General features: G+C 39.9%; 1 protein-coding gene across 2 annotated transcripts; it reads left to right on the top strand.

Annotated features, from left to right (window-relative positions):
- The first annotated feature begins 5,099 nt into the window (after positions 1 to 5,099).
- THG1L (tRNA-histidine guanylyltransferase 1 like) lies at positions 5,100 to 12,114 on the top strand. Of its 2 annotated transcripts, XM_044230511.1 has the most exons (6): positions 5,100 to 5,304; positions 6,107 to 6,283; positions 7,193 to 7,362; positions 8,149 to 8,237; positions 9,646 to 9,753; positions 10,772 to 12,114. In XM_044230511.1, the coding sequence occupies exons 1-6, from the start codon at positions 5,114 to 5,116 to the stop codon at positions 10,931 to 10,933; spliced, it is 897 nt and encodes a 298-aa protein (XP_044086446.1). In that variant the 5' UTR covers positions 5,100 to 5,113; the 3' UTR covers positions 10,934 to 12,114. The 2 variants fall into 2 exon arrangements, with proteins under 2 accessions (XP_044086446.1, XP_044086453.1); XM_044230518.1 differs by lacking the exon at positions 5,100 to 5,304 and having other exon boundaries at positions 6,217 to 6,283; positions 7,288 to 7,362.
- The last annotated feature ends 1,678 nt before the right edge of the window (positions 12,115 to 13,792 follow it).

Genomic DNA, 13,792 nt, shown 5'->3' with positions numbered 1-13,792 from the left:
TCAAGGGGAGCAGAAGAGGTTAATACCTATCAGGATCTCCCAGTGACTCTTCTGGTTCCCTGCTTCAGTGACAGCACCAGAAAAACTCTGCAGGTCCCCAGCTGGTAAGTAAGGAAGTAGTCCTCCCTACTTGCCTGCCTTTGAAGCCTCCCCCATCCTGGTACTACCTGTTCTGGGGGTGGGAAGTGGGGGAACCCAAGGCCGGTGGTAGTGGGCAGTATGGGGAGGGAAGAAAGTAACATCTTCCCCTGGAATTTCCAATCAAACCTCTATCTCTTCTTTTTCTTCTCTGACTTCTTTTTTTATAGACTGACTGAAGGTGGTGGGAAGAGCAGGCTGGGTGTTAGAGTTCAGGGTACAGGGCCTGTTAGGCTGCCCTTTATAACTCTTATTTTCTTTTGTGGCAGAAACTTCCAGTTACCCATGCAATAGCTTTCTTTCTTTCTTTCTTTCTTTCTTTCTTCTTTCTTTCTTTTTCTTTCTTTTCTAAGATTGATTGATTGATTAATTGATAGAGCATTAACATGCAAATCTCAAGTGAGGGGAGGGGCAGGAGAAGAGGGAGAGAATCCTGAAGCCCACACCCTGGAATGGGGAGCCTGACACAGGGCTTGGTCTGGACCCTGAGATCATGACCTGAGCTGAAATCAAGAGTTGGATGTTTATCTGACTGAGTCACGCAGGTACCCTCCCTTCTTTTGGAAGGAAGGAAGGATGGTAGGGAAGGAGGGAGGGAGGGAAATGAGGGAGGAGGGAGGAAATATTCTATTTTATTGGAATGGCCAAGTGCCCAGCTAAAAAACTACATTTCCCAGGCTTCCTTGCAGTTAAGGAAGAAGGCAGGCTTAAAATACTTCTGTAAAAGTTGTGCAACTTCAGCAAAAACCTGATAAAGAGAGATGATTTGGTTTGGAGGTGTGAGCTTTGCTCTCTTCCCCTTTCTTCTTCTTTTCTGAAACAGATAATTCAGTGGCTTGATAACTCCAGCTATCAAGGATAGTATACCCACACCAACATTGGAAAACCCAACCTCAATGGGCAACTGTGCAGAATAAATGAGATAATCAGGGGCGCCTGGGTGGCTCAGTGGGTTAAGCCGCTGCCTTTGGCTCAGGTCATGATCCCAGGGTCCTGGGATCGAGTCCCGCATTGGGCTCTCTGCTCAGCAGGGAGCCTGCTTCCCTCTCTCTCTCTCTGCCTGCCTCTCTGTCTACTTGTAATCTCTGTCTGTCAAATAAACAAATAAAATCTTTAAAAAAAAAAAAGAATAAATGAGATAATCAATGTAATATTGCTAGTACAGTACAATGTAAAGTTGCTAGTACTTTATGAATGGTCCCTGGTATTAACAGATAAACCTGGGGAAGATCTTGGGAAAGTTGTTATGGCTTTTGACCTGCCCCTTCTCTTCCAGGTTTTTATGTCATTGGAAGGGGAAGGGAGCTCTGAGCCAGATCAGGTTCTGCAACTGACTTTTTGAATGACTTTGAGGATACCTGGTAATGTTCAGTATTTCCTTTTCCTTGTTGGCAGAATGAAAAAGAAAACAAATTATTACCACAAAGCATGAGCATTATACTGGAACTGCATTTATCTTAATGTACTATCGCCCTCTATTACTGGCATGTGATACTCATTCTCCATTTATGACAATGACATAGTTTCTCTTTCAAATAAATTCACCAAAGTATTAAATAGTGAGTGAAAAAATGTGCGAGAGACTTGAACACATACTTCACAATAAAGGGTGTCCAAGTGGCCAATAAATATAAAAGATGTTAAACATTGTTAATCATCATGAAAAAGTAATACACAAAAGATTTACTATATACAAGTCAGAGTGATGCAGCATAATTTTTTAAAAAAACTAACAACATCAAGTGTTAGTGAGAATATGGAGAATCTCACATATTGTTTTGAGGAATGTAAATTTGTAAAAACACTTTGGGAAAAAGTATAACATTATAGATAAAAAATGAACAGATGGATTCTCCATGATACAGAAATTCTAGCCTTAAGTATATATCCAATTCAGGCACATGTACACAAAAAGACAAGTACAAGAATGTTCAAAGTAGCATTTTTCATTATCACCCCCAAAATGGAAGCAACGCAAATGTCTCTTCAACGATACAGTGGATAAACTGGTATGGTTATACAATGGGATACTACAGAAGAATGAGAAAAAATGAACTACAGTTACTCTCCAATTTGGTTGAATCTCCCAAACATAATGTTGATCCAAAGAGACCAAATGCTGAAGAATATGTACTGCAAGATTTCATTTATATAAAGGTTAAAAACGAACATAACTGGGGTGCCTGCCTGGCTCAGGTGGTAGAGCGTGCAACTCTTCATTCTGGGGTCATGAGGTCAAGCCCCAATTGGGTGTAGAGATTACTTTAAAAAAATGAACATAACTAATTTATAGATATTAAGAAGGGATTACCCCTAGAAAGGAGAGAGAGTAGTAATTGAAATAGACTCCTGGGAACTGAGAATGTTATCTTTCTTGAGTGGGTACTGGTTACATGGTGTTTTGTGTACTTTTCCATGTATATGCTCATTTTCAATAAAATATTTATTTTTTCCAATAAAAAGATTTAAAAAGAAGAGAGCTGACATAAAGAAAAATAGTTTTAAAATTAGGCAGCATAGTCAAATGACAAAATTCACAAAGGCCATGTAAGAATAAATTATGTTTGAGAATTAAGGGATTGGATGACCCATGTACCTTTATGATTTGAGGATTCAGAGAAGTAATCAATAATTGGCATAGACAGAAACTATTGAATATCTGGTGAATAAAAACAGAGACAGAGAGAAGAGGAAACAGTAGTGAGGAGTAGCTAAGAGCATAAGCTCTGTAGTTAAAATGCCTGGTTTGGAATTCTTGAATCATCACCTGTTGTTTCTATGACCTTAGGCAAGTCACTTAACTTCTCTCTACTCAATCTCCACATTTGTAAAGTGGTAATAGTGATAATACCTATTTCCATGCTGCTCTCCTAGCTTCTGGTGATGCCTGATAATCCTTGGCCTTTCCTGGCTTGTAGATGCATCTCTCAAATCTCTCTCTTTCTCCACATGGTGCTCTTCCTCTGAGTGTTTGTTTTCTCTATTCACATAGACACTAGTCATATTAGAGTAAGGCCCATACTAATAGCTTCATCTTTATTGATTACATCTGCAAAGACCCTATTTCCAAATAAAGTTACATTCACTATACCTTGGGTTAAACATATCTTTTGGGGTGACAACACATAACATATAAAAAAATTGGAAAAATAATAAATGCCCATATTTTTAAACATATCTTTATGGGTGACAACACATAACATATAGAAAAATTGGAAAAATAATAAATACCTATATGGCCCTCACTAGATTCAGTAATTGTTAGTATTTTGCCACTTTTTCTTCGTATTCCGCCAAGATTGAAGTTATTCTTCTTCCTAACCACACTGCTATTGTGCCAAATTAACAACAATTCCCTATTATCAACTAATAGACAGTTGCAGTAGATTGCATTATTGTTCAAAATTACTCACTTTCCCCTTCCCTGTGGGAAGATAGTACATCTCTGTCCTATAATCTTTGTAGGTTTGGAATGAAAAGACACATAGACCAGAACATCTACCTGGAGCATGGCAGTAGCCAGCTAGGAGCCTGTGAATGACTTGAGCAAGGAATAAATATTTGTTGGGTAAGCCACTGAAATTTAGAGCTGTTTGTAATTGCAGGTTTTCCCGGTGAATTTAGAGCCATTTTTAATATTTTGGGGGCCAGTATGCATTCCAGATTTTCACCTTGTATTTGGTTTTTATGTTTCTTAAAGTACCTTTTATTCTGGAACAGTGTCTACCTTTTCCCATCCTTTTTTTATTTCACTTTTTTTTATACTTCATGAAATTTATCTTTTTAAGAAGTCAGGTCAGTAATTATATAGAAGATTCCACATTATGAATTTGTGTGGTTATTTCCTTTTGGTGTGTTTTAGCCTTTTGACGTCACCTTGGAATATTATTTTATCAGTGTGTGTGTGTGTGTGTGTGTGTGTGTGTATCCATACCACAAATGGCAGCTATGAAGTCCTTCGATGCTCACAATAACTTTAGAGGGAAGCAAGAGAGGAATTGGTTTCTCCACTTAGCAAAGGGATCTGAGAGAAAAGTAACTTATGTTAGGTCACATAATAAGTGGCAGAGCCAGGGCGTAAATCTACGACATTCCATCCTTCCTTCCTGTTGCTTCGAGGTAGTTTGAGAGATACAGACGTAGATGTAGATCCATGTTTGTCTCTATCTGGATGGATATACAAGTAACTAGTAACAGCAGTTGTCTGAAGTACTGAGTTAGGAGTCAGTGAGAGACTTTTTACCATTCTTTTATATTATTTGAATAATTTTCGTGAGGGTAGCAAGAATAATGTAAGTAGGTACCGAATACAAAAGAGCTTTATAAATCATAAAGCATCATTAAAATAAGAAAGGTTTAATGTTACTATTATCTACCAACAAAAATAAAAAATTGGGTCTTTGGAAAAAGTCGAGTAAATTAATTTAGTACGTCCATGCGTTCGAATAAGAGTCTATTTTTCTTTTAAAAATCACCCTTTGAAATATTTAATAACATTGGAAAGTGGTGAAGTGGAAAAATATACAAACTACATATATGTAGGAGTACAATTTAATGTGTTCCCCGTGTGAACTAGAGATATACAAATAGAAAAGAGACGGGAGGGAACCATCCACAATGGTTGGAAGGGAGAGGGGTGATAGAAGTATTTTCTTATATTTTTCGTTGTAGTACACATTTAATACAAGTTAATAAATGTTATTTCGGAAGAAAAAAAAACAAAAACAAATCTTCAAACTTGGTCAGAAAGTTATTTTTTTACAGCTTCGTAGACTGACACGACGGGAGGAGAAAAACGAAAAAGCGTGCGTAGAGCGAAGGACAGAATGGAACCCTCCTTCCAAGCTCGGAAGTGAATTAAGGACTACAAGGAGAGTCGAGAGATGCCGGCCTCCACCACGGCTAGAGCGGCCACTAAGAGACATCGGAACTTCCGGGGCGGGGCCCCATTGGTCCTTCACCTTCCGCGGGGCGAATGTGGGCGTCTTGCAACGTGAAAGTTTGCAATTGCTGGGCCGCGACTTCCGTCCCTCTGAGACGGTGTTTGAAGTTGGGGGCCACCATGGCAAAGAGCAAATTCGAGTACGTGCGGAACTTCGAGGCTGACGACACCTGCCTGGCCCACTGCTGGGTGGTGGTGCGGCTGGACGGCAGGAATTTCCACCGGTGAGCGATTTCAGCTCGCGGCCACATGGTGCGCCCGGGCTTCCTGGGACTCAAACGCAGCTCTTCTCTGCGGCGCCTGGTTACCGGGAGACGCGACAGCCAATGAGCGCGCGGCATTGAGCATCGCGCGGCATTGAGCATCGCCCGACGTGCTGGCTGCGACGTGTCCGAACGCGAGCTGGTTTGAGTAGTTAGACTGAGGCCGAGTGCGCTCACCGTGAGCCGCTGGCCTGTGGTGCCCGTGGGCAGAGGCCTGTTAGCAAAGTCTTGATGGGAAAAGTCACTCCCTGGTGCAGTATTTGAGCTCTTCAGCCGAGTGCCTGGCTATGTCGTTAGCGGGTTTTGAGGGCCGTTTAGAGGCCTGTTAAGGTCTTGCTGTGGACAACACTTGACAGTATGTTTTTGTTTCATTATTATTAGTGACTGGACATGTCACAGAAATACGGAAATTTAATTCTTGAAAGTGTTATTTTAATAATGGTTATTGTAACTAACATTTGTGGAGCACTTCCAAGGAGCCAGGCATAGTTACACTTTTATCTCTCTCTACTCTTCAGAACAGCCCTATGAAGTAAGCAAGCTTTATCTCCATTTCACAGAAAAGGGAATGGAGACTTAGAAGTTAGGCCCCTTTTTCCCAGGGCAGGAAAAGTCTAGAGTTCTTAAAGGAATGAATGAGCCAGGTTGTAGCTAGTAGAACTAGTGCGCATCTCCCTCTCTGTGCAGTCTTTTTGATATCTGGTGTTAATGACAGGCTCTCTTCCGCTCATGCCCTTTTCTCTCTTCTCTTTCCTCTATGAAGGTTTGCTGAGAAGCACAACTTTGCAAAACCCAATGACAGCCGCGCTCTCCACCTAATGACCAAATGTGCCCAGACTGTAATGAAAGAACTGGAGGATATCGTGATTGCATATGGACAGAGCGATGAGTACAGCTTTGTGTTCAAGCGCAAAAGCAATTGGTTTAAAAGAAGAGCCAGGTAATTCCGCGGCCTAGCTCCTTCAGAATATTTCTTACCAGCGTTTGGTTTTGCTTTTTTTTTAAAAAAAAAAAAAGATTTCATTTATTTACATGACAGAGAGAGATCACACGCAGGCAGAGAGGCAGGCCTAGAGAGAGGAGGAAGCAGGCTCCCTGCTGAGCAGAGACCCCGATGCGGGGCTCGATCCCAGGACTCTGAGATCATGACCTGAGCCGAAGACAGTGGCTTAACCCGTTGAGCTTTTTTATTGCTGATTTACGGACTACAGATAGAGTCTGCGGTATTTGCAACGGCAGAATGTCTGTTTTCTGTTTAGACTATTGTACTTTCGTCTGGTATTTGAACATACATATGCCTCTCAATCTGATTCCCCTCCATTCTTCATCACCGTAGCTTCTAGATAGATCTAGTTTCTATTAAGACTAGAAACAGAGGCCATTAGAAGATTATAATTTTAATAATTCATAGGTTTGCTCTAGCTAGTGACAGCGTATATGTGCCTTACAGTATTGCGCAAAGTTTTAGTTAAGGAGGGTCTCAAAATAGACAAATTAGATATTTCATTTGGCAGATATATTGAAACTTTCACCAAAAACAGAGCATATAGCGAATTGGCATGTTTTTAAAACAATGGTTCCCTTCCTTCCAAGACTGAAACAAAAAATCTCTTGAACCATAAATTTACATCACATTCTACAGAGAAACATTTGGTATTAGGAAGTTACTGATAGGACTGGAGAGAGGTGGGCTGCTTAGTTTTTCTTGGCTCAACACATTTTGTGTTGTGGCGTGCTGAGTAGTTTGTGTAATCACTCTATTGCACCCACAGGCCCTTATCATGGTTTTGAATTAATATCTTGTATTTTCTCTCTTCTTGCTCCACCCAATGTGCCTTACTTTTGCAAGTAAGTTCATGACTCACGTGGCTTCCCAGTTCGCCTCCAGCTATGTGTTTTATTGGCGAGATTACTTTGAGGATCAGCCCCTTCTGTATCCCCCAGGCTTTGATGGAAGAGTCATAGTGTATCCTAGCAACCAGACCTTAAAGGACTACCTCAGTTGGCGGCAAGCAGATTGTAAGTAAAACCAAATAAACGGATGTAGTTAAAACCACCAATTCCAAACATTAGAGGTGGTGATTTGGTCCAGTTTTGGTGCATGTATATTTTGGTCAGAATGGCAGTATTTCAGTTTTTGTTTTTTTTAATTAGTTGAAAACAATCAAACTATTGGGAAATTTATGTAAATAATTCCTTTTTTCCAAGTCTTTTGGGGAAAATCAGAAGACCTGGCAATACTAGGACATCATTCCAACTTAGTATTGGACATAACCTGTACAGGGCAGTGACTGCTGTCTTAACACACAGACACACGTGTGCGCAAGGTGCCATAGTCTCTACCATTCTCTCTTATTCCCCCAGGGGTCACCTATTCTGCTTTGTGCTTTTATATTTAAGGTGGCCTCAGTGGGTGATTTGAGTTGTGACCCCTGCCTTACATGACTGTGGTGACATGTTTGTGAGACTTAACTCATTTTGTATATCTCAATTTTGCCAGAAGAACTGGAAAAGAGCAAGGAATAATCTAAATCAAATAACTTTGAAAGTATTCTTAAGTGTAGTTTTCAAGTTAACCAGTTCATATAATGCATAACTGAAATGACAGAATAGAACTTTTTAGGAAATAAGTTTGTTTATACTTGACCACTTCCCCACTGTGTTCCCAGTGTATGGTTCTGGGCATATCACTAAATGTCTCTGAGATCTCTCTACTTTGGAAGAGAGAGGTGAAGTTCTAGTATTCTTTGAGCTGTGAATATTGAATGAAGATTATGTATAAACAGTACGACTCTTCTCTTACAGGTCACATCAATAATCTGTATAATACAGTTTTCTGGGCACTTGTACAACAGTCTGGACTAACACCAGTACAAGCCCAAGAGAGATTACAGGTGTAAGATCTTACTGCATTAATACTTAACCTTGGGGCTGTTTTCTATACTCTTCCATGGCATTTTGCATTCTTTTAAAGCTCTCTTTACTGCTTTGTTTTGAGAGGATATAAAAATCATACTAGTAGCAGCTCTGCTGCTTGCTTGCTCTGTGACTGAGTGAGTTACTACTTTTCCCTGGGACTTAGTGTCCTCAGCTGGAAAATGGAATTAGTGACACTGGCTCTACCTTCCCACATGGTAATGCTTGTCTGGTGCTACATATTGGTTGCCTTCTTTAGACAGGGCATGTACTCTTCTTTTTCATCGGTCCCACTTGGCCTCTTCATCATGGCCATTCCCTGCTGGGTGTGTGTATTGGTAAGAGTATAGGCTCTGGGAGTCAAATAATTGTACTCAGGGACTTCTGTTTAATTTTATCTTCTCTACCTTAGTTCTTTATTTTTTTTTAATTATTCTTTTTTTAAAAAGATACATTTATTTGTGAAAGAGTGAAAGTGTGAGCAAACAGGGTGAGGGCAGACAGAATCTTGAGCAGACTCCCTGATGAGCAAGGAGCCTGATGTGAAGCTCAGTCCCAGGACCCTGAGATCATGACCTGGACAAAATCGAGAGTCAGACACTTAACCAACTGAGCCACCGAGGTGCTACCCTGCCTTAGTTCTTTATAAGTGAAACATAGGAAATAATAGTTCCCACCTCGTAGGTTTATGGTGATAATTAAGTGGCATGGTGCATGTAAAACACATAGCATAGTACAAAGCACATTGTAAGTACTTAATAAAACACTGGCTTTCATCATTAAATGACAGCGCTACTTGTAGGATGACTAACTCTGCAATGAGGTGACTTATCGTAACGGCTCCTAACACAGTGCCTGATACATTGTAATTACATGATAAATGGTTGTCATAACGATAATGAGGATTTGCAGATACCAGTAGTAGGAATACTGGTAGATTTATCCAGAGCTTGGAAGAGCCAAGTTTAGATTTTGATTTTTCTTGGAAGAATAAAAGCAATCTTTAGCTTTAGGCAACTTATATAATCTTTCTAAGCTTCAGAGTTATGTTCTCTCAAGTGGAAACGGTAATAAGGAGCAAATAAGATAGCGTTAATGATGTATGTAGTACAGAACAGGTCCTCTTACTGCTAGTTCCTGTCAGCCTATCACAGTTGTGACTTCTGAAGCCAGTTGTTTGTTATAGAAGACAGTTCTTTGAATTTATACATCTAAATAAGATTTAAGCTGCTCTCACAATGCACATTCATTAATATCTATCAGAGGTTTGATATAACCCTTCCACTTTTTGATTTGTGGAAATTTAGATAGAGGGCGGAGTGGGTAGGTACGATTATGGCAGAGAGCAGACATAAAAGTCTGTTTTTATCTTTTTATTTTTCTCAGGGAACTCTTGCAGCAGACAAGAATGAGATTTTGTTTTCCGAATTCAACATCAACTACAATAATGAGCCACTGATGTATAGGAAAGGGACTGTGTTGATATGGGAGAAGGTAATGCTGTTGTGTCCAAAGAAAAATGGAGGTCAGAAAGACAAAAGCCTGTGCTCATCCCAAGCTTTGTCTTGCCTACTACATGTATGCAGATGTGATTCTAGTCACTAACATGAATTAGATCTTTTAAAAAATGGAATGCTGTATATTATTTTGGATGCTTTTTTTTTTGTCAGTGCTAATTTTGCTAGTTAGTGTTCTTTATGGTTTAGAATTTCTTCTCTAAGTGGCATCACCAATTTTAGAATTAGTACACTTATTTTTCTGTGTCCTAAGCTCTCCAAATCAAATAAAACTCTATAAAGGGTACACTGCAGATAGAAGGATTTTTGCATTCATAGAACATTTCTTCCACACTGGATAATACCATTAAATAGTCCATCCATCCCAGGACAACTATAATATGAGGCAGTAGGTGTTGTATATGAGGGTTCTGTCACTTGCAGAATACTCTGGAGATTCCCCAGATATTCATACTTACCTTAATATTCTGTAATAAGTCTGTACATTTACCTAAATTCTTAATTTTCAATATTTTCCCTCCATAGCAGCTTCTGAGCATGATTTCTCTAAATTTATCTCCTTCCATGTAAAGTAGTTTTTCTTTTTAATGAGTGTTTCCAGGTGTTAAGTGGTGCCTTAAGAGTTTGTCATCCCATTGGCAGCTTTAGCTTATTAGTACTTTTACAGCACATTTGCTCTTTAGCACAGGCTTGGATACTTCTTAATGCAGATGAGAGAGCAGAATTACCTTTAATTCTGTAGTTACTGCCGATAAGGAACATGGAATCACTCCTTTGTTCCTAAGATCTTGTTTGGAAATATAGCAACATAACTTTTTTAAAAAGTTTTTAACTATAAGCAAATTCATAAATGTTGAGATATGTGTATCTGTATATCTACTTGATAAATATATATCACTCAGAAATATAAAAAGTAAAAAACTAAACTTCCCTCATATCCCCTCTTCTCTCCCAAACCCAGTTAACGATGTCAGTATTTTAACCTTTCCCTGTAGGTTGGTGAAGTCACAACAAAAGAAGTTAAACTGCCAGCAGAAATGGAAGGAAAAAAGATGGCGGTGACCCGGACCAGGACAAAGCCAGTGCCTCTATATTGTGATATAATTGGGGATGCTTTTTGGAAGGAACATCCAGAGATCCTAGACGAAGACAGCTGATGCTTTGCTTTTAGCCCTGGCGTGCATAACCATGCAAGACCTGCTGTTTCCCACCCCCCAAGTCTCCTGGCCTTAGGTGCCATAGGATCCCTACTACTAAGAACAGTGTGCCAGGAGTGACACATGACTGCTCTGAGAGGGAACAGGAAAGAAGGGATGGATGGGGTGGTTATCTTGTTCTGCTTTAAGTAGAACATTTTTTTACAATGTTGGAACTTGGTTCCTTCTGTAGAAGTGCTTTTTTTTTTTTTTTTTAAATCGTGGTGCTATTTTTATAAAGCAAGAACTATTTTATGCTTTGCAGAATGAATCATTTTTAGATTGTGGCATAAGTCTTATAAAAACTTGTCAAGCCTTTTCTACCTATGATAGAATATGAATCCAAACTTTACTCTTAACCACCTGTTCTTAACTACAGACTCCACTAACCTTGAAAATCTCACCTTTCCTACCCATGAACACTGACCTGGAGGTAAATAATGGGTTGGTGGCTGCATGATGCCTCTGCGTTCAGAATTCCAGGGAGAATTCAGGTTTTGTGCAGTTCCCAAGTTGGCAGCTTTGGCTGAACAAATGAGTAGTAGTTTGGATGTCCTTGTGTAAACATTCCATAGATTGATTTGTGGAGTTGTCAGCATGATCATTGTCTCACCAGGGGTATCTCCAAGGCCACTAACCTCTTTCTAAGAAGAAAGAATTATGTGTATATATGAGGAAAAATGTGAAAATGAATGAAAAAGGAAGAGAAAACACTGACTCCATGTCCTGTAAATACTTCAGTTCTAAAATTTACCTTCCTGCTGGACATCTGAAAATGATTCTCAGGTCGCCTCTATGTAATCAGAACACTGACATTTGAGTTAAGACAGTAGAGTGGTCAACACTGGGTCATAAGTGGCAGGTGTCAAACAACACCTAATGGTCCCAGCTCCTGATGGGCCCTTGTAGGTGGGGAAGGAGCAGCAGTAATTGCCTGTTGCCACGCTGCTAGCCTCTGAAGCGAGGGGTCCCCCTCTGAAGTGAGGATAGGTGGTGGGAGCACTCACATTGCCCATTGTCCTCGTTTCATATTTCAGAGGAAGATTATTTGGCTCCATCAGGAATTAATTAAGGGACACCTGAGTGGCTCAGTTGGTTAAGCATCTGCCTTCGGCTCAGGTCATGATCTCAGAGTTCTGGGATCAATCCCCACGTAAAGCTCCCTGCTCAGTGGGGAGTCTGCTTCTCCCTCTCCCTCTGCTGCTCCTCCTGCTTGTGCTGTCTGTTGCTCTGTCAAATAAATAAAATCTTTCAAAAAGGAATTAAGCGGCAGCCTACATTTTACAGTCACGAAGAAAATGTATTTTTGAAGGCAACAGCTGGTGGTCTTCACTAGCTGATACCTCATCTATCCGAATCATTTTTTCCCTTCCTGTTCTCATTATATAGGAAGAGATTTGGTGCATGTTAGGTAATTAATAAAATCTCTTTTAAAAAGAAAAAGGTTTCAACTCCATTGGCCTCGTTTTTCATTTACTTTTCTCATATGGATCCAACTTCTGTATATATGTGTCTTCTACATAAGCCAGGGTAAATGTACCTTCATCACAGCAGTGGTTCACAGACTTCAGCATACAAAAATTTACCTGGAATGCTTGTTTTAAGTGCTATTCCAGCCTCCACCTCTCCCTCTATGAAGATAGAAAGTTTGCTAGTTCAGTTTTTAACCAAAGAGGCTTGTGATGCCCATGGTAGATGATACATGACACTTGGGGCAACGTGGCCCTCAGTATACTGTGATAGGCCAAATGAGGCAATAAGGTAATGTAGCTCTTGACTGTCCAATGTAACTTAATGGTAAGTGAATGGATAGCATTTTAGGTCAAAACTTACATAAATTTTATCTACATAGGTATCGACTATATAGATGAATTTAAATATGGGCATTAAATTACAGACTTTCAGGACAAAATCACCTGAAGAAATGTGCTTTCTGTGGGTGCTATGTGATACTACAGAGGCCCAATTTTGTCCTAAGATAGGGGTGTGAGCACTTAATCATTGAACTAGCAGCAGTTTGCAGCTTTGTTTTATGTTTGGGCAGGAAGTTTTGAGCAAACGGATAGACATTTAATAGCCCTGCCATAACCCATAGTGCTCTCCGGAACACCCTTTGATGGCTTTTCTTTGTTGCATCATGTATTCTTTCCAGGATTTCACAGTTGTTTATTAACTTTCATCTTGCTTTCTAAGGTAGAGAACAGCATTCTCTTGGGCTTTCCAAAGCTTAAAGAAATGTTAAAACACAAACGGCTAGTATACAATTAACACTACATAGTTAAGGAGAGTGGTGGCAGGAAGGTGATTTGTGTGGCTTGTAGGTAACTGGAAACATCTTAGCTGTGCTGGATGAGGCAGTAATACCTGGCCTTCCGTACAGACTCTTACTTTAATACCAAAAAGCAAAAATGTTTTGCTGAACAGAAGCTAAAAAATAATCAAGTGGTACAACCAGGTCTTCTAAATCTTCCATCATCCTGGCTTCCAAGAGCTCGATCCTAGTTTCCTCCACTTGCCTAAGCAGTGCTTTAGGAAATCAGTAATCCAGTGAGTTTTCTTTAATACTAAGGTCGCTCTGGTATTAGTGCAATTTACTTTTTGCATAGGGTGCAGGAAATGGAGGCCTGGGGTCCATCCTTGCTTCATAGCTTCATTGTCTAATCCTAACTAGCTAACATAGAGTGTTTATATGCTCTCCGTATGTCTTCATTTCTTAGGAGAATTTGGTGGGTTAGGTACTATTTCTATCATATTTCAGGTGAGAATGTAAAGACCCAAAGAAGCGAAATAACTTGAGCCCAGGTAGGCTCGCCCCCAGTG

This window comes from Neovison vison, chromosome 1 (assembly GCF_020171115.1).
Source record: "Neovison vison isolate M4711 chromosome 1, ASM_NN_V1, whole genome shotgun sequence".
Lineage (NCBI taxonomy): Eukaryota > Metazoa > Chordata > Mammalia > Carnivora > Mustelidae > Neogale > Neogale vison.
The sequence above is the reverse complement of the archived record's forward strand: the minus strand, read 5'-3'. Positions and strand labels throughout refer to the sequence as shown.

Coding starts and splice junctions, on each gene's coding strand:
- THG1L (XM_044230511.1), top strand. CDS start 5,114: ATGTGGGCGTCTTGCAACGTGAAAGTTTGCAATTGCTGGGCCGCGACT. Junction 5,305..6,106: donor GACGGCAGGAATTTCCACCG/GTGAGCGATTTC, acceptor TCCTCTATGAAG/GTTTGCTGAGAAGCACAACT. Junction 6,284..7,192: donor TGGTTTAAAAGAAGAGCCAG/GTAATTCCGCGG, acceptor TACTTTTGCAAG/TAAGTTCATGACTCACGTGG.